We start from the raw sequence: 26,294 nt of genomic DNA, 5'->3' as shown, positions 1-26,294 counted from the left end.
CTTCTCCGTCCTGGTGCTCATTGCAATGTACAATATCAACTATGCCAAATTGGAAAAATAAAATAGCGATAGCACCCTCTACTGGATTGCAGCTTGAAGCACTGCTTCTTGCTTTCAATTCCATTTTATCCTCATGCATATTAGAACAAATCCACATACAGACCACAAAATATACAGTCAATTCACTTTACAGTATATTCTGTGAAGCACTTTGAGATGTCTCGAAGACATGATAAATGCAAGGATTATTATTATTGGGATCCACTTCATCATTATTCGATCATACCTAAACCCAACAATTTCTGAAGTTTTTTTAGTCCATTAGAAGGATCAAGGAAGTCCTAAAGCACATCAATAATTTGAAGACATTGGTCTCATTCTGCACCTCCATATGTCAAAGTTAATAATAATCATACATGGATTTGATATAGTGCTTTTCAAGTCAGGAGGGAAATATTCCACCAATTTTTACTGTCAAATATAGTAACTGTGTACTTTGTAGGCAAAAGTAACAGCCAATGTGCGCACTGAATTTTTGTGCTGAATAAAATAAAAAAAGCCTACAGTGGCAATATATTTCTCTATGTGGATATTCTGCCAGAATCTAACCATAAAGTTATAGATTTTAGCTTCAATACAAATTATTAGGGTGGCCCTTTAGAACATATTTGGGTGGCAGATAGAAAACACTTCGACCCAGGCATACACTGGGCTTTCAGTGCTGACTAGTAGGCTTCCCATCCTAACAAAGTTTACTTCCAGGAAGCCAGGTGATGTAAGTTTGTGAACGAAATGATGTCAACAGTGCTTCTTGTGCATGCACATCTCATAGGAAGTGATGTCAGTGATAACTTGACAACATGAAGTTGGACATTTTTTCAAGCCTTGTTATAAAGCAGCCTCTGAAATATTAGACCAGGATAACTATGTAATAACTGCCCTTCAGTTAGAGCTGTTGAAAAATATACATTCAGTATTAAAAAAGTTAATTTTCAAATCTGAGGTGAGAAATCTCTAATATTGCTGAGTGATACCAATCCTCAATTTAGTTAGGAATTTCTCATCCTGAAGCCTTCAGACTCAAAAAAAGCACTTTCCGGACATGTGCAGAGCTAGCAAAAAGGAAAATCACTGGCACTATAGTATTAATAATCCTTGCATTTGATATAACGGTTTATCATGTCATTGAGACGTCTCAAAGCATTTCACAGAATATATTGTAAAGTGGATTGACTGTGTACTTTGTGGGCAAAACACGTCAACCAATTGCACACAGCAGTGTCTCACAAACAATCATGGAGTGAGTGACCTTTCTTTTGGAGGGATTATTGCCCCTGGAAAGCTAGCTGCTAATCAAACATCATCTTGCACTTATATAGCGCTCTCCACGTAGGGTAGCGTCACAGAGAGCTTAACATTGGTGGAGCCGGGGTGGGGGGCGGGGGTGAAGGTGTCTGTAAGCATTGTCGAAGAGGAAGGTTTTCAGGCGAGAGGCGAGACTTCAAAAAGGGTGAGGGGGCAAGGCGGAAGGATTGAGGGAGTGTTCCAGAGTTTCGGGGTGTAGTGGCCAAAAGTGCGACTTCCGATGGCGGGGTAGAGGGTGCGAGGGACGAGTAGGAGGCCGGTGCTAGTCGAGGGGAGATGCCGGGTGGTGGATTGGGGAGTGAGGAGGTTGGAGAGGTAGGGAGATGCCAGAGAGTGAAGGGATTTGAACACGAGTATGAGGATCTTGAAGTGGATCTGTTTGGTCATGGGGAGCCAAGAACTGGTGAGATGTGGGTATGGAGTTTTTGTCCGGGTAATTATGTGGGCGATAGAATTCTGAATGAGCTGGATCTTTTGAATAGTGGAGCTGGGGAGACCGGCGAGGAAGGCGTTGGAATTCAACTGAGTTACTACTTACTGCTAGGTAAACAGAGGCATGTGGGGTAAGAAAACTTGCCTAAGGGTTTGCCCTGCTCAGGAATCGAACCCGGGTCCTCTCGCTTGCGAGGCGAGTGCACAAACCATTATGTTATGGGATAACCTTTATAATCATTATGCTATTATCAATCTTACAATCTATTTGCATCTCACTGTACCTTCCCATTCTCAACTTCTCTACCTATTTACTTTCACATCAGGTACTAGCTGAAGAAAAGTGAACTTAAAAATCTATTATGCAAAGCGTATTTTTCTAAAATTCTTTTTAATTTCACTTTTCTTAAGCAAGCAGGGGATATGCATTGGCTATTAGGGCACTGGCATTCATGTGTTTGGTGACATAGGATTTAAAAGGGATGCCATGTACATACAGGAATTACCTAACTTCAAGGTGAACAATGAAACACACTTACCTTCACACTGAACACAACACCACCGGTAGGTTTAAACGAATTAAATAAAACCAGCAGGTCTTTTGCCTTTATTCTATCCCAGTCCATGTTGCAAACTGCTAAACGTCGAGTAATCTGATAAATAGACAAGGTCAGTCATGCGAAAAACAGTTGTGAAAATTCTTTTTTTACAATCCCTAAATATTGATAAATTAATTTAATGATTAGCCACGACAATTTCACCACTAACATTTGTATTTGCACCTAAATAGAAAGAGCAAATATATCTTGTGATATACCTCATCTCCTCGAGGAGCATCCTTTGCCAGCTCTCCCCAACTGTGCTCAATTTGTTCTCCAACTTTCAATACATCAGCAAAATCATCATCTTCATCAGAACTTGTTTCCACATTTCCTTTCCCTCTGGCCAAATCAGGACCACTGTCACTCTCGCTCTCCTCCTCAGATGATTCTTCTTCTTCTTCTTCATCATTATCTCCAAGTTCTTCATTTTCTGATTTCTCCTCGGTTTTACTCTGACTATCTGACCCTGATGATTCTTCATCACCCCAGCTGTCCTTACCATTGTCACTGTCCTCTTCACAGTTGCCACTTTCTAAATCAGAAACACAACGGTTTACTATGAAAGAAGATATAAATATGAAAGAATACACAATATTTATGTTCAACCAAAACCGCTTTTCCTGATGCATTTTAAACTGGGAAAAAGTGAAATGTTCAATTTCTTGACTTTGGACAGAACACAGTAAACCTATAGCAAAAAAAAATCTATTTTATTGTATACTCACCAACACAGACTGAGAGTGATCTAATCAAGACTCCCTAGGGTCTACACATATTGGTACTGTACTATTCTATATGTACACAAAAAAATGTTTATATTAACAACTTGTCTCAGGAGGCAAACCTCTCTCAGAAAGCAATTTGCTGTAAAAGGTACTGTAAAATGACGAGTTATCCCAGTTCCAGATCATTCAAGAACCAACCAACTTGTGTCAGAGGGGAAAAAGTCAGACTCGGAGTTTGTAGTCGTTCACCTAACCAGTGACAGAGAGGTTGCATAAATTCCACATTTGTGGAGTCCTGTAGCTCAGTGGTTAGAGCACTCGCTTTGCAAGCGAGAGACCTGAGTTCAATTCCAGGCAGAGGGCGAAACCTTGGGCAAGTTTCCTTACTCCACACAGAGCCTAATAATAATCCCTCCAAAAAACAAAAACAATAATTAAATTGGTCATTTTCAATCTATGACTGTTTGTGGGACATTGCTGTGCGCAATTGGCTGCCGCGTTTGCCCACAAATATACAGTCAACTCACTTTACAGTATATTCTGTGAAGCGCTTTGGGACGTCCTCCCGACGTGAAAAGCGCTATATCAAATGCAAGGATTATTATTATTATTATTTCAGAATTGATCCACAGCTTAAAACTCAATAATTTTATTCATAAAATCTGTCAAAACAGCAGAAAGTATTAACAACAACAACAACAAGATTCCATTTATAAAGCGCCTTTCACGTCAGGAGGACGTCCCAAGGCGCTGCACAGTTGGGTCATGACCCGAGCAGGGGGGAAATGGTCAAAAAAGATTATTACATATCTGCTAAGCCTTAAACTTGATTATAACATTTTTGTTAGGAGTACTTGAATAAAAATAGGCCTAGAAAAGACCATCACAATCCACCTTGCCAGTTCCACGTACAAAAGCAATTTGCATTTATATGGTGCCCTTCATGCAGATAGCATCATGGCATATTCTTACAATTTCATGGAGCGCTTAACAGCTGCGTGGCTTCATGCCATACCTGAAGGGGGAAGGGGTGGGAGAGAGATGGAATGGGGAAGGATGGTCAAAGAGGAAAGTCTTCAGGTGTGAATTGAAGATGGGTAGAGAAGGGGAAAGATGGAGGGATTGATACAAAGAATTCCAGAGTTGGTCACAGGGACAGAGGACCTTATTTGTAAACTTGACGAGCACTGTCTCAATGCTGTGAGCAACAATAGCAGCAAATTACATTTGTATAGCACCTTTCATGTCAGGAGGATGTCGCAAGGCGCTGGACAGTCAGGGATGCGTACCCTGGTTGGAATCAGGAGGGGTGGAAGGCGAGGACGGGTAGGAGGGTGACCGAAGGCACAGTCGAAGAGGAGGGTCTTGAGACGGATGGAAAGAGACTGGGAGGGGTCAAGCGAATGGGAAGAAAGGTGTGAGTGAAGTTGGGGGCAAAACGCATTCCAGGACTTTAGAAAGGTAAGGGGAGGTTTGAGATCAGCTGGAATTAACAAAAGTTCGATGGATCAAGATTGTTTTTTTTGAGATGTCTTTGGTTTTGAGGTGGAGCAGGAGAGTGGGAGGAGAGGGACAGGTGACTGTGTTACCAATGGGGTTGGGGGGTGAAGTAAAGCAGCTGGGTGGGGATGTGGTCAAGAGAGCGGGTGGTACATTTCATCTGATTGATGAGGTAGAAATGGGGCAAACGTATGTAGGGAGGGAACAGTGGTTGCGGCAGTAGAGAAAGAAATAGGAGTTCTGCAAGACAAGGATGGAGAGGTGGAAGGTGGTGTGGAGGAAGAGGAAGCAGCTAAGCGGATGTTGTCTATTTTTATTGCGAAAAAGTCCAAGACCTCTTCGCATTTGGCATCTGAGGTGAGGATGGTGGGGGCTTGAGAAGCGGCATGGAGGAGGATCATGATGTATGGTTGAAAACAGGAGCTTGGGACGTTTTGGGCCTCCAAAATAGCAATGGAATAAAATGCAATTTGGGCTTTTTTGTGGGAGGGGTGGTAAATTCGGAAATATTCAAGCAGTGTCTGGCGGGGAACTGTGAGGCCGGTTTCGTGCCATCCGCACTTGAGTGCAGATGTCTTGGATTTGAGGGAGCGAGGGTGGCTGTTGTACCAGGGGGAGTGGGAAGGCTGGGAAATACTTAATCTTAGTTAGGACAACTATTCTTAAGGTTAACTGCAGAATGTAAAATAAATAAAAATAACTTCAGGAAAGCTACATACCTATTTCAGTTGCATCTTTTAAAATGCTTGGTTTAACGATATTCATACTTTTCTTTCTCTTCTCTTTGTTTTGATGGCTTTCTTCATTTTTCAGATTTACATTAATATTTTTCTTCAATTGTTTTTTCGAGTCAGAATCTGTCTTTTTCTTTGTATCATTCTGCTCCACTTCAACATAATTACTTTGATTATCTTTTGCTACTTGTATCTTACTAACTGTCTTTTCTTTTCCTTTTTTAACTTTGGCTTCATTAGAGACTTCCAAGAGATTATCAATTGAAGTAGAACTTTTTGGTTGTTTGTCTATTATTTGTTCTTTAGCCTTGTCCGTTCCAAATTTTACGAGTGTTTCTGTTTTTTTCCTTTTGACCATGGCATCTTTTTCAATGTTGTCAGAACCCTTCTTTTCTTTTGGTTTCAACTTTTTCTTTTTTCTTTTGTTTTTTTCACTTTCACTGTCTGTCAAGCTGTCGGAGTCTGATAATTGGTAAAAGCGCTTCAGATCCTCTGTTGTGCTGTGGTTAATTGGTCTTCCTCTCTTATCCACTGTGTAATTCAGTTTAAATTTTTTGTCATGAAACATTCCTTGAAATCTTTTATCAATCTTGATTTTGCGCTCCTTTACAGGCATCTCCCAGAACCTTGGGTCCTTCATCACCTGACTGAAGCGGTCATCATTTGTCATTTCCGGTTGTTTTGAAGCCATTTTTATCCCGGCTTTCACCCAAACAGAGAAAACCTGAAATAAGAGATAACCTTTTCAAGAATCATAAAAATCCACAAAAGGACACCGTTGAAATATTTATAGTGAATTAAATGTACTGGGCTTTTGTAGCATAACATTTCTGAATTATACTACATTTCTAACTGTAGTCTGTCTGCATAGTGTGTGTCAGCCTGGAGAGGGGTAGCACTCTCGCCTCCGAGTCAGAAGGTTATGCCCCACGTCGGGAATTTGAATCTCATCGTCTAAACTGACAGTCCAATGCAGTGCTGGGTTTGTGTTTCATTATCGGCGGTACCGTCCGTCAGGTGGGATGTTAAACCGGGGTCCAGTCTGCCGGCTCAGGTGGCAGTTCAAGCACATCAAATTCATATTGATATCAAATGCAAGGATTATTAATATCCCATGGCACTATTCGAAACGAGAAGGGGGTCCCTTCCAGTATTCTGGCCAACGGTCCCCCAAATAAAATTAGTCACTCAATCATTGGCTATTTGTGGAACATTTCTGTGCTCAACTGGCTGTCGTGTTCGGCTCACGAAAAAATAGTCAATCCACTTTACAGTATATCTATCCTATGAAGCGCTTTGAGATGTCTCAACAACATGAAAGGTGCTATATCAAATGCAAGGACTATTATTATTTTTAAACTTTTGAGGGAGGCAAGTACTTCCTTCATTCCTTTTACAGTATTCCAATTTAGTAAGATATAGTGATCTACTGTTATACCTCTACACATCCACTGTTAGGAAAACAGGAATAGGTGGCCATTCAGCCCTTCAAGTCTTTTCCACTTGATCTGGCAACTATGAATTGTATAAAAACTATTTTTTTTGATAAATCTAATGATATTTCTATCCTTGCAATGGAGAAATGCCTTTATACCTGGCACCTCTGCCTTGTGGAGATAACAGTATGAACCTGTTATATCTTTTTGGAGCTAAAACATGGTATTACCACTCTCGGAATCTCATAGGCCATTCTTCAATCTACCTTCAAAATCCACTTAAAAACAACTTTGCTTTCCAGTTTAATTGTTTTTTTAAAAAAAAAATCATAGATCAGAGACAGGATTTCAAACTCAATGAATAGGTCAATCGTTTATGTTGCACCAATGGTTGTGTTGGCTCTCACCTTAATTTTTTGCCAGTACAATCTTTGACCCTCCTTCCGACAGGTTTTGTTTGTAATTCAATATCTCAATGAACAACCTACAGTAGGGATTGCTCAATAATAAACTAGCTTAAGTCACTGGAACAACTTGAACTTACGTAAGGGTCTTACATGTGGGATGAACATTTAGAAGCACGAGCAATAGGATTGCCATTTATATGACCCTGACTTGGGTTTGCTACATGTTATGCAGAAAATTCTAAAATATAAATGTGCACAATAGCTGGCAGTAAATAATAATATAATAATCCTTGCATTTGATACACAGTAGTCAGAACATCTTAAAAGTGCTTCACTGCTGTCACCGTCTATTCGGAGGACAAAGGCAGCAGCCAATTTGTGGCACAGCAATGTCCTGCCGTAAAATAATAACAACTCTTGCATTTGATTTTGTGCCTTATCACGTCTTCAAGACGTCTCAAAGCGCTTCACAGAATATACTGTAGAGGTGGTGACTGTGTGCTTTGTAGGCGAAACGCACAATGAACGACTGATTTGTTTTCCCCTCTGGAGGACTGCTCGTCAACAACAACAACAAGATTCCATTTATAAAGCGCCTTTCACGTCAGGAGGACGTCCCAAGGCGCTGCACAGTTGGGTCATGACCCGAGCAGGGGGGAAATGGTCAGGGTGAGGGGAGGGAAGGGAGGTAGCGAGGAGGGGGGAAATGGTGAGGGTGAGGGGAGGGAAGGGAGGGAGCGAGGAGGGGAAGAGAGTCGAGAGGGGAGCTGAAGGCACGGTCAAAGAGAAAGGTTTTGAGACCGGCCTTGAAGGAGGAAAGGGAGGAGGCGGCGAAGGCACTGGGGGATGGAGTTCCAGAGCCTGGGGGCTGAGAGGCTGAAGGCCCGACCACCGATGGTAGGGCGGTTGGGGACCTTCTTTCTCTTTTTGAACAGCACCGTGGGATATTTTGTTTCACCCGGCAGAACCGGACCCAGATTTAACGTGTCACCCGAAGGACGATGCCCCGAGGTGGGAGTGCAGCCAACTTAGCGGGGCTGACACATGGCAGCGGGCGGATTCTGCTTTTACAAGACATTATTAAAACAAAAACACGATGCCCACACTTCCAGCGCCGTGGGACGTCCTCCCGACGTGAAAGGCGCTCTATAAATGCAATCTTGTTGTTGTTGTTTCCCGATCATTATTTTCACTTCCGGGTCTAGAAGCTGTAGCGTTACAGTACGATAACCGTCTGTGACGTAAGCCTTGACCCTGTGAGGGAGATAGCTCTCCCCCTGTCTCGGGGTCAGACGCCATCACTGTCGAGCGCTCCGGGCGTGAAGAGCGCGAGAGAAATGCAAGTTGTGGTTGGCAGAGGGGCAGCCCCTGAGCACTTGCTCCCAGGGTGAGGTGGGGGGGATGTTCCAGCTGCACCGGGTTGCCCCCAAGGCCAGACCAGCCTTCAGACCCACTCGGCCACAAAATAAACAGTCGCTTCACAGTATATCCCGTGAAGCGCTTTGAGACGTCTCGAAGCCATGATAAGGCGCTGTATCGAACGCAAAGGGCTATTATTGCTATAAAGATGTCTCGTTGCTCACAGGGCCTGAAGAGGTACCGTTGCCTCTCTCTCTTCCCCCTTCCGTCTCCCCTCTCTTTTTCGGCGTCTGAGCCCGAAACACGGCGGCGCCACGAGTGGCCGTCGGTGGGGGGGGGGGGGGTCTGTGGGAGATGCGAGTGAGCGCTCGCGGCCCCCGCGCGACACGAACGGTCAGTAACGGCCACCGCGCGAGCAGCGCGCGTTCAACTCACAGCAGGACAGGGGCCCCCCGCGTGCACCGGATCCCAGCAGCCACCGCGCGCGCATGCGCATGCCGCCCGCCAGGGCTTCACGCAGCCCCCACCCGCGGTAGACGGAGTTGACGTCCGTTCGCTTGGAAGAGCCGGTGGTTTGAGTTGGGCGTCTGGTGAAGGAGATACGGCGGCGGCACCGGCACAGAGAAGCCCGCGAGCGGGACCGAGCACCGGTATTTCACTTCACTTTCACTTTGAAAACGTCCGTCACACGTCTGCGCGACCGTTAAGAGATTCCAAAATGAACCGCGTCCTGTGTTCGGTGTTGAACTCCTCGCTGTGTCGGTGCAGCAGACCGGTTAGTTTCACCCACCGTCACCCCCGGTTGCTGGCCTCGGCCGCCTGGGCCCGAACGAGGAAAGGCCGCGGGATCGAAGCGTCTCGGTTTCGGACTCTGCCCCGAACAAACTCAGGCGGCGACCACCGGGTCAGTCCGGCCAGAGCCCGATCAGCCCCGACTGAAAATACACTGAACGTGTTTGACAGGAAAACGAAGAGGAGACAGAAAAACTGGGCATCCTCGGTCTCGGAGAGTGGCAAATACGACTATCTTAAGAAGGAGGTGTGTTTGCACTATATTAATAATAATCCTCGCATCTGACACAGTGCCAAAGTGTCAAAGTGCTATTTTGTATACGCAGTCTCCACTTTACAGTATATACAGTATATAGTATTTGTTGTTGCTATCGCAAGTCCTTTGCATGAGATGCCAATGTCTGTCTGCATTTGGTTCCAACCTATGCTTTAGTCTGTGTTATCCTTGTGCTTCGTAGGCCACAACCTAAGCAACAATTGAGTCACGGAGACGGTAATATTTTGTATTCTATTTGAGAGTAAAGAAACTTTACATTTTGAGCGGAGAAATTTTTTTTTAAAAAAAACTCGGCGTCCAGAAGAAAGGCGGGTTAGCATCTTGACTTTTCTTCAGAACTGAAATTGAGAAGGGCAAATGCTTTTAAATAAACTTAGAACGTGAGGTGTTGATGGAGCTATTAAAAAAAAAGCATACGGGATCCTTGTGGCTTTATACATTGAGTGCAAGAGCAAGGAAATTCTGCTATTCCTTTATAAGTCACTGGTTAGGCCTCAGCTGGAGTATTGTGTCCAATTCTGGGCAATTCTGGTACCATGGATGAGAGAATTTGGTTATGTGGGAAGACTAAAGAAGCTGCGAATGTTCTCCTCAGAGCAAAGACGGTTAAGGGGAAATCTAATAGAAGTGTTCAAAATTATGAGGGGTTTTGATAGAGTAGATCGGGAGAAACAGTTTCCACTGGCAGGAGGGTCAGTAACCGGGGCACATACATTTAAGATAATTGGCAAAAAAAAACCAGAGGCACGATGAGCCAAATGATCCCCTTCTGTGCTAGAATATTCTGTGATTCTAATATGAATTTATAGAGCTCTTTTCATGAAACAAATGACTCAAAGCTTAATAACACTAGTTGTGGACAGTGCAACTTGTGATTTAAAGATATTGATCAAAAGGATAGTCAAGAAAATATTTTTTTGAAGGCTTTTAATGCCATGTGGAAAAGACTTTCAGAGGACGGGCATGTAACAAAACATTACACCACTGATTGATGTGCAAACAGCAGAAGAGCAGAAGGTATGGAGAAGATTACATAAGTTTCGGGGGCAAAATCTTGGAGGGATTTGAAGACCAGGATAAGGATGTTAAACATGTTCCATGGAAGTGCTGGAACCAGTGGAGCTTGGTGAGGATGGAGTAATGGGTTTCCAGAGTCTTGTCCAGAAGAAATCTTGGGCTGAAGAATTCTAGTTTTGTTGAAGCTTTTAGAGTGGATGGGGAAGGGATGCTGTACATGGTGTAGAGGCAATCTTGTTTTGGGTTTAGATTATCCCAACTTGTTCCTCTCACTTTGAAATTCTGTCTTCTTCCTATTTTACCTTGTGTTTGGTTATTTCTGTGTATGGACAAAACTAGTATCATCATTGTGTTGCATAAGGTATTACTCTAACCATTCATATTAGAATAAATAAATCTGGGAGGTATTACACAAAAAAGCTTCTTCCAAGACTGTTCGTTTGAATTAACAAACGTATTACTTCAGAATATTTTGAGATTATTGATTGGAATATAACTTCCCAATAATAAGTAAATTAAAGCACTTTAGATTCTACTTTTAACTTTTATAAGATTGGGTATTGATCTCTTGAAAACATCATTAAGTCAAGTTTCAATCATGAGATGTGTTTTTATATCCTCCAGATCACAATAATTTTGCAATTGTACAGGTTGGAAGCAGAGTTGCGGAACGTATTTTTGATGTATCAAGGTAAATCAGATTAAATGAATTGCTATATCATATTTTCTACTATTGATGTAATGGACTGATTAATATTTTTTCATCTGGAGAGAGTATTCAAATTTCAAATCATTTAAAGTTTCATTTTGTCATGCAAAGATTGGCACAACACTTACGTCATTCAAAGTCATGTTGCATGAAATACTGTACTAATATTAATTTGAACTATAATAGTCCACAATGTGAGTTACTAGTTGCAGTTCTGCTATTTGTTGGAAGTACCAGGTGGATATATGCTGTTTCCCTTAATAATAATAATAATAATAATAATCCTTGCATTTGATATAGCGCTTTTCACGTCGGGAGGACGTCCCAAAGCGCTTCACAGAATATACTGTAAAGTGAATTGACTGTATATTTGTGGGCGAACGCGGCAGCCAATTGCGCACAGCAATGTCCCACAAACAGTCGTAGATTGAAAATGACCAATTTATTATTGTTTTGGGTTTTTTGGAGGGATTATTATTAGGCGTGTGGAGTAAGGAAACTTGCCCAAGGTTTCGCCCTGCCTGGAATTGAACCCAGGTGTCTTGCTTGCAAAGCAAGTGCTCTAACCACTGAGCTACAGGACTCCTTAATGGAAAACTAGAGATCAAGCCAATTGATCTAATCTTTTACATCAGCATCTCCTCAAACCTGGTTATGAAGAGATATTGGTGGAGTTTACTGGTCACCAGGCAAAACATTTAAGTGGAACATGCTTCGTGATTTTGTTTTCTGTAGTTTTGATTCTGTAGTTTTGATGTAGTGCTCTGAGACGCTACCTTGCATGGAGGACGCTATACAAGTGCAAGTTGTTGTTGTTGATCCTTCACAAGGGCCTCTTGCCTCTACTCTTTCCTTTAAATAGAACAGCAAAGCAGAGCGCAGATTTCTTCATAGACAGTATTCACTTTACAACCCAGTTATTTGGAGACAGAGGAGCTGCGTGGAAAGTTGAATATTGAGTTATCTAATCCATTTTTATTTTAAGCTCTAAAATAAGTAAAGCTTCATTAAAACATGTTTTATCACTTTGACAAATGATGACGAGTTTTGAAGCATGACAACGTGTTTTGAAGTGCGATGTGTGCCAATAGAGCCAGACAGCTTTATGTGTGCATATGCAGTAACTTCACGGCCCAGCTCTAAGGCTAGTTAGAATCTTCTGGCCCCCAAATGGTGCCTTATAAAGGAACTGTAGTATATTAAGCTTACATTGTACAAACATTTGCTTGCGTTCTAATCTGCTTATGATTTCACGTTTTTCTTTTAGAACCTTTCCTGTTGCATTGGACATTGGGTGTGGAAAAGGTTACATTGCTCAAAACCTAAACACGGTAAATATTTCACACGCCATGTCTTTGAAATTTAGGAACAAGACCAAGTTGGGTTAGCATTTGTCAGTTTCAGGGATTTGGTTTTGATTACAGTCCAGGCTGATTGATGATAGTTTCCTCAATATTAGCTACACAAAATAATTTTGGGCAGTTTCAATCCTGTTCTGAATAGACACAAGCATCTTGAGACACACAGCTACTGGAGTTGGAGGATTAGGAGCAATCTTAATGTTTTCGAGACATCTCAAAGTACTTCACAGAATATACTGTAAAGTGAATTGATTGTATATTTTGTGGACAAAACGCAGCAGCCAATTGCGCACAGCAGTGCCCCACAAACAGCTGTGGATTGAGTGACCAAATTATTATATTTAAAAAATGTTTTAAGGCATTATTACCCCCAGAAAAGCGATCTGCCAATTGACTAACAACTGGGTTCGTACTTAACTGCTCAGTGAACAGAGGAGTGAGGAAACTTGCCCAATTCACCCTATTTGGGAATTGAACCCAGGTTTTCTCACTTGCAAGGTGAGTCCTCAAACCACTAAGCTACAGGACTCCTAACATTGTAGTAGGCAAAACATTTGGAGTTTCTATCATTTTATACTACAATAATATTCTTTCAATCCCAATATGAATGGCAGTTCTCTCAATGTACTAAATGTTATTGGGTTACTAAATCACAAAGTGTGATAAAATAGAATATTGTATTATCTGGCCCTTTTATAATAAAACAATCTTTACATTTGATATTGTGCCCATTATGTAAAAACTTTTTAAAGCTCCAAGATATTTTGTAAAGTGTAGTCACTGTATTTTTCGATAAATACAGCAGTGAATTTGGGCACTGCAATGTCCCATGTTCAAAAATGTTCCTTAGACAATGTCAACAAAGAAGTTGCACTTGCTAACACATTGATTTATGTTACGTGATTGGGCGTTTATACCTTTCTGTTCACACTGCAAAATAATCACTCTTAACTGAAAACAAATATCTTCCGATGTCGCTCCCCACCTCCAAACAAACTAACACTCAGACAAAAGGAAATTAAATTAAACCGGATGAAAATGTGATTTGATTATGCATTGAGCTTTGTATCTTGGTTATTTTATTTTAGGATGTTGTTCAGAAATTATTCCAAGTGGACATTGCAGAAAATACTTTGGTAGGTACACATTTGGTTTTCTTTCTTTTAAATATTAGATTTTGTATTAAAGGAATGCTTTGAAATAAGGCACCCTGACATTATTAGTATTTGACATATGCAATTATATTTTAAGTTGAACATTTAGAACATTTGATTTTCTATCGATATTGAATCAGAATATTACAGCACGGAAACAGACCAAAGTCTGCTTCACAGGAGTCAGTGTAAATGCTGTGTCCTTTGGGCAAATTTAGATATTCTCAGCATGTTTGTTAAAATTAAAAAGATATTGTTGTAATCTCAGGAATACACCTCTCTTCCAGAAAAATCCAATTGAGACCGAAGTTCCCACCTATAATATTTTAGCAGATGAAGAATTCCTTCCCTTCAAAGAAAATACATTTGACCTTGTTTTTAGTAGTTTAAGGTATGCATTGATTATGTAGCTGTGTATCCTGCTCCAAACTAATGAAGTTGGTCAGTTCCCTTTGACTTTTAAAAAATAAATGAATTCTATTTTAAAACTTTATTTTGAAGGGTAAATCCAAAAATTATTAATAATTCACACAAAAACTAATTGAATATACTAAACTGGGACTTAAAATATATTTTTCTTTTTAGTTTGCATTGGGTGAATGATCTTCCTGGGGCATTCAGACAGGTAAGAATTCATTTGGGATTGTTAAATAAGTGGGCAGGAATTATTATTTCGTAGCCCTCTCTTAGGACAACTTGCAGGAGTTACTCTCTTCATGAATCCCTCCAATCTGATTTCCGTGGCGCCCATAGCACAGAAACAGCGTTGGTCAAAGTGACATGACATTTTGTCCATCTGCTCATCCTCCTTGACCTCTCTGCTGCTTCGATACGTTTGACCACTCTATCCTCCTCTACTGCCTCTTCTCACCTCAACCTCATGGTTTAGATCCTACCTCTCACTCCGTCTCCACTTCATCTCCACAAACGGTTTCTCCTGTAGCTCCCGTACTGTCTTGTGGGTGTTTCTCAGGGCTCTGTCCTTGGTCCCCTCCTCTTCAATATCTATATGCTCCTTGGTGACATCATCTGCAGACATGGGGTCTACTTTCACATGTACGCGGATGACACCCATCTCTTATCTCTCTGCCTCCACCCTTGACTCCAGGACCACTGCTGTTCTGATAGAATGTCTGTCAGACATCAAGTCCTGGATGAGAACTAACTTTCTTCAGTTGAATGTCAACAAGACCGAAGTTCTCCTGATTGGCTCCCGTCAGTGCCTCCACACCTCAGGCACTGACAGCATCACCATCCGTAGATGCACACTCCACCTTACTAAGCCAGTACGGAACCTTGGGATCTTGTTTGACCCTCAACTATCCTTTCTACCACACTTCTGCATCATGGTCGCCTCTGCTTTCCCCCACCACCGCAACATCGCCCGGCTCCGCCACTGACTCACACCGCAGGCCGCCGAGACCTTCATACACGCATTCATAACATATAGATTCGACTATGCAAACTCCCTGCTTGTCGACCTCGCCAACTCCTCCCTCCAATAGGCTGCAGATCATCCAGAACTCTGCAGCCCATGTCCTCTCCCTCACCTGGGTCCATGACACTACCATCCCCATCCCGCCTGACTCCACTGGCTTCCCATCCCACAAAGGCTACAGTTCAAGATCCTGGTCCTCACCTTCAAAGCCCTCCACAGTCTTGCTCCCCCCTAAGTCTGCGACCTCCTAACCCCCTACCATCCTGCTCGCTCCCTCTACTCAGCGGGATCTCGCCTGCCCCACCGTTTGTGCGTGGTCCTTCAGCCACTCTGTCCCCACCTTCTGGAACTCTATCCCGCAGTCCCTCCGCCTCACTTCCTTGCCTTCTTGAAGAACCGTCTCAAGACACTCTTCTTTGACTGTGCCTTCGATCACCCTCCTTCCCCACCGCCCATCCCGATCCCCAGGTCGGGTCCAAAATAATGATTGTCCAGCGCCTTGGGACGTCCCCCCGACGTGAAAGGGACTAAACAAATGTAATTTTGTTGCTGTTACTGGAGTGTTTTGCATCAATAATACATTTAACTATTTAACATTTAATTTAGGTAACTTTAATGTTTATCTCAGGCTGGTAGAATAATATATTCTGTAAATTCTTTGGAGGAATTGTGATGTCGCGCCTTATTACAAAACAACCCAAAGCATTTTGCAGAATTTTATTGTAAAATGTAGTGATTTTTCCTTCAAGCGAATGCCGTAGCTAAGTTATGTTAGACGGAGATCTCTGAGAGTTTAATGAGCTAAAACCGCAAAACTTGCTATTGTGAGTTTGATTGGCAAGCTTCCTCAAATCACTGAGAGAGTATCAACTTGATTCTCATATTTCATTGCCAGGCACATTACCTTAGAGCCAGCTCAGCCCCAAGAAGGCACATCCGACAATGCAGTGTTCACCCTGTACTGCATTGAAGTGTCAAAGCATTGGATTATGAACTCAAATCACGATATGGGGCTTGAACGAATAAGCTTCTGACCTAGAACTGAGTGAGCCAGCTGCTACATTATTAATATTATTTAAACTTTGTTCAAATGAACATTCTTTTGAATGTTATGTTACATCTTCCTTCATCCAAACAAGCAGCTTAGAGCAATGTGCATCTCCACTGTTTGCACCAATCCCAGATCACTACTGCCTAACAAGACATCCAGGTCTGTAGAATGTGTTATCTAGTTTTTCATCTTCTCGCACTGGTGCACTTACAAGCCTCTCTGATGGGTCATTGTAGAGGTGGTTACAGTCACCTGTTGTCATATGAATTGGAATCCCCACACTACCTCACTTCCAATTGATTGCTTATTCTACAATTGTACATATTTCTTCAATATTGTGTAATTTCCATTGCAGTTTCCATCGGTTATTTGGGGTTGTGAAAGCATTTTCAGTACAAGCCACCAGGAAGTATTTCTTTAAACAGAAATTGGTTAATGACTGGAATAGGTTGCCAGGAAGGAGGTGCCCAAAAACTTAGACATGCAGATAATCAGCATGTTATAAGCATTCCGAGGTGTTATGTACTCCGCGTGAAGGGCACTACACAATTTTTTTGTATGTGCTATGCATAATGTGCTGTTGTATTTAATTTGACACAGCATTTAACTATCTTTTTTAACAGTGTCTCAATTTTACCAATACTGGCTCATGTTCTCCCAGACACCTGTGTATATTTAATATATGGCTTGCTACAAAATTATATACAAAAGTGGCTACTAAAATATTGCTTCCTGGAATTGAGTGCTTCCAGCGGTAAAGCTAACTGAGAACTGCAATATTGTAAACTTATTTTTAAAACAGTTTTGAAAGGCTTATGTTTTGGTTCTTGATCAAATCAAAATGGCAAAGTAATCGGTCCAAAATAAATGAATTATTGGGCATCACAATGAAGCTTAACCTGTGTGTTTCACCAAATAATTTAGATACAATGGCTGATTACATGTTTTGTCTGCTTGTGTCATCTACAGATTAATTATTCCTTAAAACCAGATGGGGTATTTATTGGTGCCATGGTGGGAGGAGAGACTCTATACGAACTTCGCTGCTCCCTACAGTTGGCAGAATTGGAGCGTGAAGGAGGTTTTGCACCCCACGTATCACCTTTCACTGCCTTGACGGACTTGGGCAATCTGCTGGGAGGAGCAGGGTTTAACATGCTGACTTTGGTAAAGTGGATTGATAATTTTCAGCAGCTTCTTTCCAATCCAAATGCTCACCAGTTTTATTCATAAGTTCCAGGACTTACTTTGCACATGTATATGTTCTCGCAGGCAAAGTTCTTATTCCAACATCTGAGAGGCATTTTGTTTGTAATTTTTTTGGAAAAATGTTTTTGTCTACCACCCATACACCATTGTTTGTTAAACTAGCAGTTCCTAGACCTCTGCAAATATCAATTGTGTATCTGACTACCTGTTTGTCCAGAAAGCAACAACAACAACAAGATTCCATTTATAAAGCGCCTTTCACGTCAGGAGGACGTCCCAAGGCGCTGCACAGTTGGGTCATGACCCGAGCAGGGGGGAAATGGTCAGGGTGAGGGGAGGGAAGGGAGGGAGCGAGGAGGGGGAAGAGAGTCGAGAGGGGAGCTGAAGGCATGGTCAAAGAGAAAGGTTTTGAGACCGGCCTTGAAGGAGGAAAGGGAAGAAGCAAGGCGAAGGCACTGGGGGATGGAGTTCCAGAGCCTGGGGGCTGAGAGGCTGAAGGCCCGACCACCGATGGTAGGGCGGTTGGGGCGGGGGACGTGGAGCAGACCGGAGCCAGAGGAACGGAGGGTACGGGCAGGTAGGTAGGGGATAAAGCAGACAAACACAGGAAAGATAGTTTCAATAAAAACACAACTTTCAGTTGGCATCTGCCCATACTTTTGATAAGCACTCAAACTGCACTACTGCCAATCATGACACGTTCTGTTATAAAGAATTGTTTTACATGCAATGCATGTCCTTAATTTCCAATAGGACTTTGATGAAATCCAGGTGAATTATCCAGGAATGTTTGAAATAATGGAAGATTTACAAGGTGTGTCAATTTTAGAAATCTCTGCCATTGTTGTACTCTACTCTTAATGGATTTTACGTCACTTATTTTGTGAACCTACGAACATTGTGATTTAGGAGAAATATATTTAATGCCAAAATACAATAATATTTGTCTTGTGCACATGGATCTATGCAAAGAAAATGTAGTTGTGATTGTTATATTGGATGTGGTGCAGAACTATTCTGACAGGACTGTGAAGTTTGAAATGACCAATTGACAGAAAGTAGACAATTTGTATTTTCTTTTGTGAATGTGAAGGTATGGGAGAGAGCAATTGTGCGTGGACTAGAAAACCCTTGTTGCATAGAGACACAATGCTGGCAGCTGCTGCAATCTACAAAGGTGAGTTTTTGCTGGTATAGAGATTAGATTGGTTGTGAAATTTGACTGATCTGAATTAAAATTGACAGATGATAAATGGTATACAGTATTTTATAGCATGTTGATAAACTCCCCTCCTTGTGCTTACTTTAAAGTTCAGCACATTTTTACAGTGCATCTATTCTTCCCTGTGCCAGCATCTTCAGTTAAGAGGATTGGCATGAAACCTTGTAGCAGGTTGCATTACTTTATGAATAACTAGGAAGATGACCTTCTCTTCCCTGTAGGGAAACAATTGATCCCTTCCTAACTGTGATTGGTAATTCACAGTTAAAGGGAAGGGTGAGAATCTTGATTGCAACTTATTTCTTACCACTGATACACAGTACATTGAAATATAATTTATTTTGCCAGCTCATGTAGGACTATTCTCATTGAATATTTTCACACACCAGATTTTTGCTAGCAGTGCTTATCCATAGGAACTCATGAGCTTAATTAGCAATGTATTAATTATGGGCTATTCTAATCAGTTATGGGCTGGAAATCAGTTTGACGTCTGAGGAGTTTTCATGTCTTGTGGATTTCTATGAGCTTGTTTGATAACTTGGCTGTTTGTGAGGCATTAATGTATGCAATTGGGCTGCTGCATTTGCCTACAAATACACAATCATTCAAACTCAGGGTAAATCCTGTGATGCGCTTTGGAATGTCCTCCCGACGTGAAAAGCATTATACCAAATGGAAGGATTATTATTATTATTATAGTTAACATATAGATGTATGAATGAAACTGGAAGGCCGAGATTAAAAAATACAATGCAAGACCCATGAAAGTTGGTTTGGAATAGATAATTGCCACCACTAATCTTAGAATATAAAGATCAATATGGTAGCTCATTTTTGCTTCTAGCGCTAATGAAGAATTGTTTTAATTATTTACTGACAGCATCTAAACTAATATTGGATAGATTTGGATTGATTATTTTTGCAAGTTATAGAACACATTGCTTTTAACCTCTTCTTTTGAAAGAGATGTATGGGAGTGACGATGGATCTGTGCCAGCAACATTTCAAATTTTCTATATGATTGGTTGGAAACCCCACGAATCGCAGGTAAGACAATTAAAATGAAATGTTGATTCACAGATTACCAGAAAACTTTTTTTTTGTTTTTTTCTTTATATACACCATCTTTTGTTAAAAGGCAGAGTGGTATCTGCACAGACTCCAGACTCCCATCAGCTCTACGAGTTACTTTTTCAAATTCCCAGGTAACTTAAGTGGGCAATTTGGATCTCTTACCACTCTCCCCCCACCCCCCCGTTCAGTTCAAAAATGGATAACAAGTAATGCCAGAGTACAAAAAATAATGGAAAAAATCCTGAATCCACTCATCAAAAGTTCACTATTACCTCGTGCTGGTAGTTAATTTGACCTCTATTGCCTTTGTTTTAAAAACAACTTTGAATGGTCTTACTTTTGTTTTGATTTAAATTAATTTTGTGGAATTTAAATGTGCAGTGACATGGTACCATTAACATGGTAGCTGGGTTTCGTAAAATCCCAACCCGCCTTATATCTGGGTGTGATTATCTGTCAGTACTTTTGCATTGTAGCATCACTTGCATGCAGAAAGCCAGTGACTTCCCATGTAGGATACACTAAAATATATTATAAATATTTAAATAATATTCTATGTATTACATACATAAAGTACATGTAATCTTCAACCTTTCACAACTCGTAGCATCAATGGGCCTAAATCATTCTTATTGAACAAAGCCTTTCCCCACCATCTCCAAAACTAGTTTAAATTAATCTGAATTGGTGCTCATATTTGTGCAGTTTAGCTACACATGGAGTTAAGTACAAACCATCCTTCAAGTTTCTCCTAATTGAAAAAGTACCCACTTATTGACAAAAACTGAAAATTCTTGCTATTCACAATTTCGTAACTAGCCAATGACATTAATTATCCTACTCATTCTTTGTAATATTGCCCAATGCTGATCCATTGCTTTCATCTTTTTGACTTGTTGCATGATACAAACTTCAAAGGAGAGATAGAAAACCACAGAGCAAACTCTTATATTAAACACACGCAGATGCGTGTGGAATAACAGATGGCTTGGATTCTCAACTCATTGTCCAACTAATTTTAAAAACAAATTCCATTGGTGGTGTGAGGAAATAATTAGAAATATCTGTAATTGTTACATATATTTAAAAATATGATTGTTTTCAAGTTAACCCTTAATTGTATCTTAATGAAACAGAATGTGCACATTTACTGTGAATTGTATATGCTCAAGTAAGACTGGTTTCAGGGACATTTTAGTTTCTACATCACTCACTAATCGCTACTGTTGTATTCATGTTATTTCTGCTTCCTTTCAGCCTAAACCAGCACAGAGAGGTTCTGCTGCATTATCATTTGACCATCTGGGGAAAATGAATGAACTTATATCAACAAAAAAGAATAAAAGTTGAAATAAAATGTTTAAATTGAGACTGACAAATTTATGGATTGTATAAATGGAAAACTTTATAATGTGATTGTGGTTGGAGCTCTGTTTCAAATTAAACTTTTGTTTATTCTATGTCTCCACTACTTAAATATTTTATTTCCTAGCTGGAAGAGGCACTGTTCCTTGGCCAAGGCGACAGGCAGATGATCTGCCAATATTTCTCTTAGGGGAGCACGCTATGGAGTATGGAAGAGAGTGAATCGCTCTCTGATTTTTCATTCTTGTGGCTGGATTTCAGTTGCAACGTTTCCTTGATGGCACAGCTGAGATTAGGAAACAAACTTGCTATGTGCAGAATCATAATTGTGATCCAGTATCCTACCTTTCTATAGGTGCAACACCCTGTTAGGAACAAATGCAATCAAAAACGGTCACACTTTTGATTTCTTATACCGGTGTCTTGTAAGGATTTTAAAGAGTCTTGAATTTGCCAGATTCCTTTTCAATTGCAAGAGTATAATAGAAACCAATGAATGAGACAACATCTTTCAAAGGAATAATCATATGCCCTAATTATTTCTTATGCATTTGATTGATTAGAAATGAATAGAAAGGAAACCCTTTGCTTCCCATAGAGGTGTTTCAATTACCAGTCTTCTTTAGTTCTGGAATTATATTCATAAGGTAATTGGAGAACAATATTGAATAGAGCCAAAGCACATCAATACTTTTAACTTGGAAACTAATTGGTTAAATCAATTGATCATTCTCATTAAGTCTTTAATGATTAGCAACAATTAGACAGCTTAGCTGTAATACATTGCAATTTGTGGTGAGATGGGTAATAAAATGATTCAAAAATCTAAACCTAAACAGGTGCTAAAGAATGACAGATGGATTTTAATGAGATAAATGCATATTGGTTCAGGAAATAGTGCACAATGAAATGTGCCAATTAGCGAAGTAGAGAGGGTTTTTTTTTGGTTATTCCTAATAATTAATTGAAAGGTTCTTGTCAACATGAAGCTGTTAATTAATCAAATCCAGTAAAACTTGCATAAGTCTTTGTATAAATTGTTTAAACGCCTAAATCTTACATTCAACTGAGCTCCATTTCAGTTTCCTATCAAAACCACTGAGATTTCTTTACACAACTTGTATTACTCACCTCCTAACTCTCCCTGCCCTCCATTACTCCCGAGGTTACCTGAAGCCTTGACTTGTGCGAAATTTCATTCTTACCCGTCAATATAAGGTGCCTTCATCCTTACCCAGATGGCCTCTTTGAATTGCAGGATTATCGATTAAAGCAGATTTAATAATATATTTCTATATTCATTAGACTTTCTTTTCACAGCCCTCGTGCACTTTTGATGTTATGATTGCTTACGTTTGAGGTGGGAAAAATATCAGTGTTGGAAAATTGAATATATTTCCAGTTTGGGCACCTAAGAACAGAATCATCAATACTAACTATGCAAAATATAATAGCTTGTAGAACAAATAAATGAACCAGTGAACCATTCCAGCTTGGGCAATAGGGAGGAATCTTACCTGGGAATGAAGTTCTGCTTTGTTGCATGAGATTCAGCTAAATCTTCTTGAATATTACATAACATTTTTCATCCTATGTTTAGAGTATAAACAAAATCACAGGCTTAATTTTTAAATATTTTAAATTTAAGTTTACTGATCACTGCATTACTGTTTTAATGCTACAATTAATGAGAGAAATTTTTCAGGAATAGTTTCAGAATAGAGGCTCCCTACCTCTGCGACCTATTAAACTTCACCAACCTGTCGAACTCTCTCCGCTGTGTAGGGTCACTAGCCTGCTCCATGTCCTCTCTCTGATCCCAACCCACAGCTTGGGTGCGAACCCCTCATCGTCCAGGGCCTTGGGACATCCTCCCAATGTGAAAGGCGCTATATAAATGCAATTTGTTGCTGTTGTATTAGAAAAGTAACCACTATGATTGCTAAGCAGGAAGTAACATCAATTAAGCCTGATAATTGCATTCCATGTAAGCATAGCAAATACTTTTTTTTAGTAATGTCACAAGTTATAGAAAGAGCAATCAAGGAAACAGTTACAAATAATGCAGATTTTGATGTATTTAATATCATGGTATTTTGAAGCTTGAGTTTCAGTTCAGTACAGCAGTCATTTGAAGGTTCTTATGGAGAAGGTAACTTTACAAAGCAATACTTGCTACACTTATTCCTTGGTCACCTTAAATCCAAGATGTTAATCCATTCTGCTGACTAGGATGGAGGATATAACTCAAGCGTTCTCCATCTAGCCGTGTCTGTGTGCCCTCAGTAACCCCAGAAGTAGAATTAAAATCATTATTAGATACAAATCCCAATGAGGCCAGAGTACCCTGTCCAGGTTTATTTGATTCCACACTTCACTGAGCTGTAAGAATGAAAAGTTGAATTAAAAATAAATAGACAATCAATCTAATACTAATAGTAAAATTAATGGCTTTTCCATTTTGCTCTCATTTGCAGCAAATTTTTATTGCTCTCGTGTCCAGGAGCATACATCATAGAGCAGGGCTTGCAAAGACAGTGAGCAGCCATTCTGGGAGAAGGCATCAGGCTCCTGGTTAGGATTTGGTGGAGCTGAGCTTCGTGCAATAACAGACTGCTGGTCTCTGAGAACCTTGGAGGTGATTAAGTGGGGAGAAAAGCAAGTTCCGAATCAGCTACTGGCACAGCCTCCTGTCTACAACAAAAACTTGAATTTATATTGTACCCTCAATTTAGGGTAATGTTTTGGAGGAGCACTTTAAAGAAGCTGAGTGGAGTGAGTCATCCAGGTTTTCCTCCGCAACTGCATTGTTCTGAAAAGGGTTTCTAACATCAATATGTTAATGGTGTTACATGATCGACACTGTCCCTTTGGACATTAAAAATGGCAAAATCAGCAAAGAAGCTATTTGTGTGAAGAATTTTCAGGAAGAAGTGCAGTATTTGTATAGAATAATATCTCAAAATGATATAGAGATAATAATATTAATCTTTACATTTGATATAGGGCCTTATCACGTCTTCAAGACGTCTCAAAGTGCTTCACAGAATATACTGTAAAGTGAATTGACTGTATATTTTGTGGGCAAAACACAGCAGCCAATTGTGCACATAGGTGTCCCACAAACAGCCATCGATTGAGTGACCAAATTATTGCTTTTTTTGTTCTTAAGGGATTATTATCAGGCGTGTGGAGTAAGAAAACTTGCCCGAGGTTTCGCCCTGCCGGGAATTAAACCCAGGTCTCTCGCTTGCGAGGCGAGTGCTCTAACCACTGAGCTACAGGCCTCCACTGGATGGAGACGGAACCTGAGCCGGGGGAGGAGGTGACATAGCCTTCTATCTTTGAATCTGTGCTACGTGCCAATGCTCCCATCTTATGTCAGGATATCCTGTCTACGAAGGTGCACAAAACTGATCATGATTCCCATACAGCCACAATCCCTGCTTTACATTCCATGCCTCTAGCTTTTTTGTGAGCTAGCTTTATAAATCTTTGTACATTCTTATTTTACTTACATTGGCAGATTGAATAGAATTGATGATATTTATGGTTCCTAACTTGCAAAGTGCAAAGAAGACTGGAATATAGGCATCTGTACTTGTTTCTGCAGCTAAGTCATAGAATCTTTTAGCCAAGTGAAGATCCTAGAGGAATACAATTTTGAAATACTGTTCAATTTCGGCTAACAGGTACAATATCTTGGATATAAATGATTGAAAACCACAGTATTATTAGAATAAAATAATCTGATTTGAAATATATAACACAAGATGATGATGATCCTTGCATTTGATATAGTGGCTGAAGAAGTGATTGAGATGTCTCAAAGTGCTTCACAGAATATATTGTAAAGTGGATTGACTTGTGTATTTTGTGGGTGAAATGCAGCAGCCAATTGCACACAACGGCGTCCCACAAACGGTCATGGATTGAGTGACCAAATTATGATGATTTTTTAAACATACACAGTATGTACATTATATAAAATGATATACATCATATAAAATATTTTACTAAAATACAACATAGGGATCAAATAGAGTATACATCAATTTCCAAAGGGATGTATGGCATAATAAGAACACTGGACATATGACATTTCAACATGGAAGTTCTGCTCTTATGTCATATGCTTTTCAGTGTAAAACTTTCAGCAGGTTGCATGATGTGTTCCTTACTGGAGGGCGTCTTATTCTTGAGTTCCTTACTTGAATAACATTAGCAATGTTGGACCCTGATTGAAATAACCCCAAATAAAGAAAATTACTGCTCCATACCTGCTCTGTCCCAAGACCATGTTCATACATATACGCTAGATTGAACATGGCTTGTGCACTGTGCTGCTGTTCAGCAGCCAGACGATAGTGAATTGCAGCTGTTTCATAATCCACCAGTGTGCCATATCCGTAGTAGTGATAATCACCCAGTTTAATTCTGGCATATGAATAGCCTAAGAAACAATTATACGGTATTTTACAATCTATCTGAAGGAATATAACAGCTTCAAATTAGTAGCCATCTTACACTTGACTATATCCCCAATCATGCAGAACTATTCTCAGCATTTGGGGATTTTGTTATCACTCTATCTCGTCCTTCTCACAGAAAGAAGAGGAGTGCCTAATGGGGTTGTAATGTAAAGACTGATGCAGAGGACAGAGATGACATAGTATTTCTCCAGCTTGAAACAGAATTCCCGTTTTATTCATTTTAACTGACAGGTGGTAGGGGAAAATGTATATTTCTAACTGACCATGGCAACACACATGTTGTAGTTCTGTATTTCTCTCATCCTCAGACAGAAGGCCAATCTAGATTTCAGTTGACATGGTGAAGACACACATTTGTAGTCTTCCACCAAAATCTCATCCAAAGAGATAGAGGAAGGCACATAACCATAGTCGGGTGATTTTCTCCCTGCCTAGTAACCTCCATCATCTTACTGAAGTGCTTTGAGACTTTCATCATTTGTCCAATTTGTTGACTGAAAAGTAGATACTAATGAATTATAGAAAAGGAGTCTCTGAAACCTTTGCAAGCTATTTTAGCTTTACAAGCC

General features: G+C 40.4%; 3 protein-coding genes across 13 annotated transcripts in view; 1 reads left to right on the top strand and 2 right to left on the bottom strand.

Moving 5' to 3' along the window:
• The window catches only part of esf1 (ESF1, nucleolar pre-rRNA processing protein, homolog (S. cerevisiae)), a 36,266-nt gene extending 27,184 nt beyond the window's left edge, over positions 1 to 9,082 (bottom strand). The window contains exons 1-4 of one of the 2 annotated variants that reach the window (XM_042332852.1): positions 8,996 to 9,082; positions 5,344 to 6,082; positions 2,615 to 2,931; positions 2,337 to 2,450 (exon numbers count right to left, since the gene is read on the bottom strand). In XM_042332852.1, the coding sequence (XP_042188786.1) occupies positions 2,337 to 2,450; positions 2,615 to 2,931; positions 5,344 to 6,049 (1,137 nt within the window). In that variant the 5' untranslated portion in view covers positions 6,050 to 6,082; positions 8,996 to 9,082. Of the gene's footprint in view, positions 1 to 2,336; positions 2,451 to 2,614; positions 2,932 to 5,343; positions 6,083 to 8,784; positions 8,859 to 8,995 lie in introns of those variants that run through there. The other variant, XM_007892298.2, reaches the window with a different exon arrangement.
• A 163-nt stretch (positions 9,083 to 9,245) lies between these two features.
• ndufaf5 (NADH:ubiquinone oxidoreductase complex assembly factor 5) lies at positions 9,246 to 21,323 on the top strand. Of its 5 annotated transcripts, none has more exons than XM_007892300.2 (11): positions 9,246 to 9,599; positions 11,297 to 11,337; positions 12,623 to 12,686; positions 13,805 to 13,852; positions 14,158 to 14,261; positions 14,456 to 14,495; positions 17,329 to 17,526; positions 18,322 to 18,382; positions 18,662 to 18,745; positions 19,758 to 19,840; positions 21,125 to 21,323. In XM_007892300.2, exons 1-11 carry the CDS (start codon positions 9,279 to 9,281, stop codon positions 21,215 to 21,217), a joined length of 1,137 nt encoding a protein of 378 aa, XP_007890491.1. In that variant the 5' UTR covers positions 9,246 to 9,278; the 3' UTR covers positions 21,218 to 21,323. The 5 variants fall into 5 exon arrangements, with proteins under 5 accessions (XP_007890491.1, XP_042188790.1, XP_007890492.1 ...); XM_042332853.1 differs by lacking the exon at positions 9,246 to 9,599 and adding an exon at positions 10,553 to 10,755 and having other exon boundaries at positions 11,271 to 11,337; XM_042332856.1 differs by lacking the exon at positions 14,158 to 14,261 and having other exon boundaries at positions 12,623 to 12,706.
• Positions 21,324 to 23,455: 2,132 nt separating this feature from the next.
• The window catches only part of LOC103177913 (SEL1L2 adaptor subunit of ERAD E3 ligase), a 31,679-nt gene continuing 28,840 nt past the window's right edge, over positions 23,456 to 26,294 (bottom strand). For all 6 annotated transcript variants that reach the window (XM_007892292.2, XM_007892295.2, XM_007892297.2 and 3 more), the window contains 3 exons: positions 25,513 to 25,685; positions 24,751 to 24,879; positions 23,456 to 23,614 (listed from right to left, as the gene is read on the bottom strand). In XM_007892292.2, the coding sequence (XP_007890483.1) occupies positions 23,495 to 23,614; positions 24,751 to 24,879; positions 25,513 to 25,685 (422 nt within the window). In that variant the 3' untranslated portion in view covers positions 23,456 to 23,494. The remainder of the gene's footprint in view (positions 23,615 to 24,750; positions 24,880 to 25,512; positions 25,686 to 26,294) is intronic.

This window comes from Callorhinchus milii, unplaced genomic scaffold (genome assembly GCF_018977255.1).
Source record: "Callorhinchus milii isolate IMCB2004 unplaced genomic scaffold, IMCB_Cmil_1.0 Scaffold3, whole genome shotgun sequence".
NCBI classification, from domain to species: Eukaryota; Metazoa; Chordata; class Chondrichthyes; order Chimaeriformes; family Callorhinchidae; genus Callorhinchus; species Callorhinchus milii.
The sequence above is the reverse complement of the archived record's forward strand: the minus strand, read 5'-3'. Positions and strand labels throughout refer to the sequence as shown.

What these genes read in the sequence shown, in the direction of transcription:
- ndufaf5 (XM_007892300.2), top strand. Translation starts at nt 9,279, where the DNA reads ATGAACCGCGTCCTGTGTTCGGTGTTGAACTCCTCGCTGTGTCGGTGC. An exon ending in CGTATTTTTGATGTATCAAG is followed by an intron (nt 11,338 to 12,622) that starts GTAAATCAGATT and finishes TTTTTCTTTTAG; the next exon opens with AACCTTTCCTGTTGCATTGG. An exon ending in TTCCTGGGGCATTCAGACAG is followed by an intron (nt 14,496 to 17,328) that starts GTAAGAATTCAT and finishes TGTCATCTACAG; the next exon opens with ATTAATTATTCCTTAAAACC.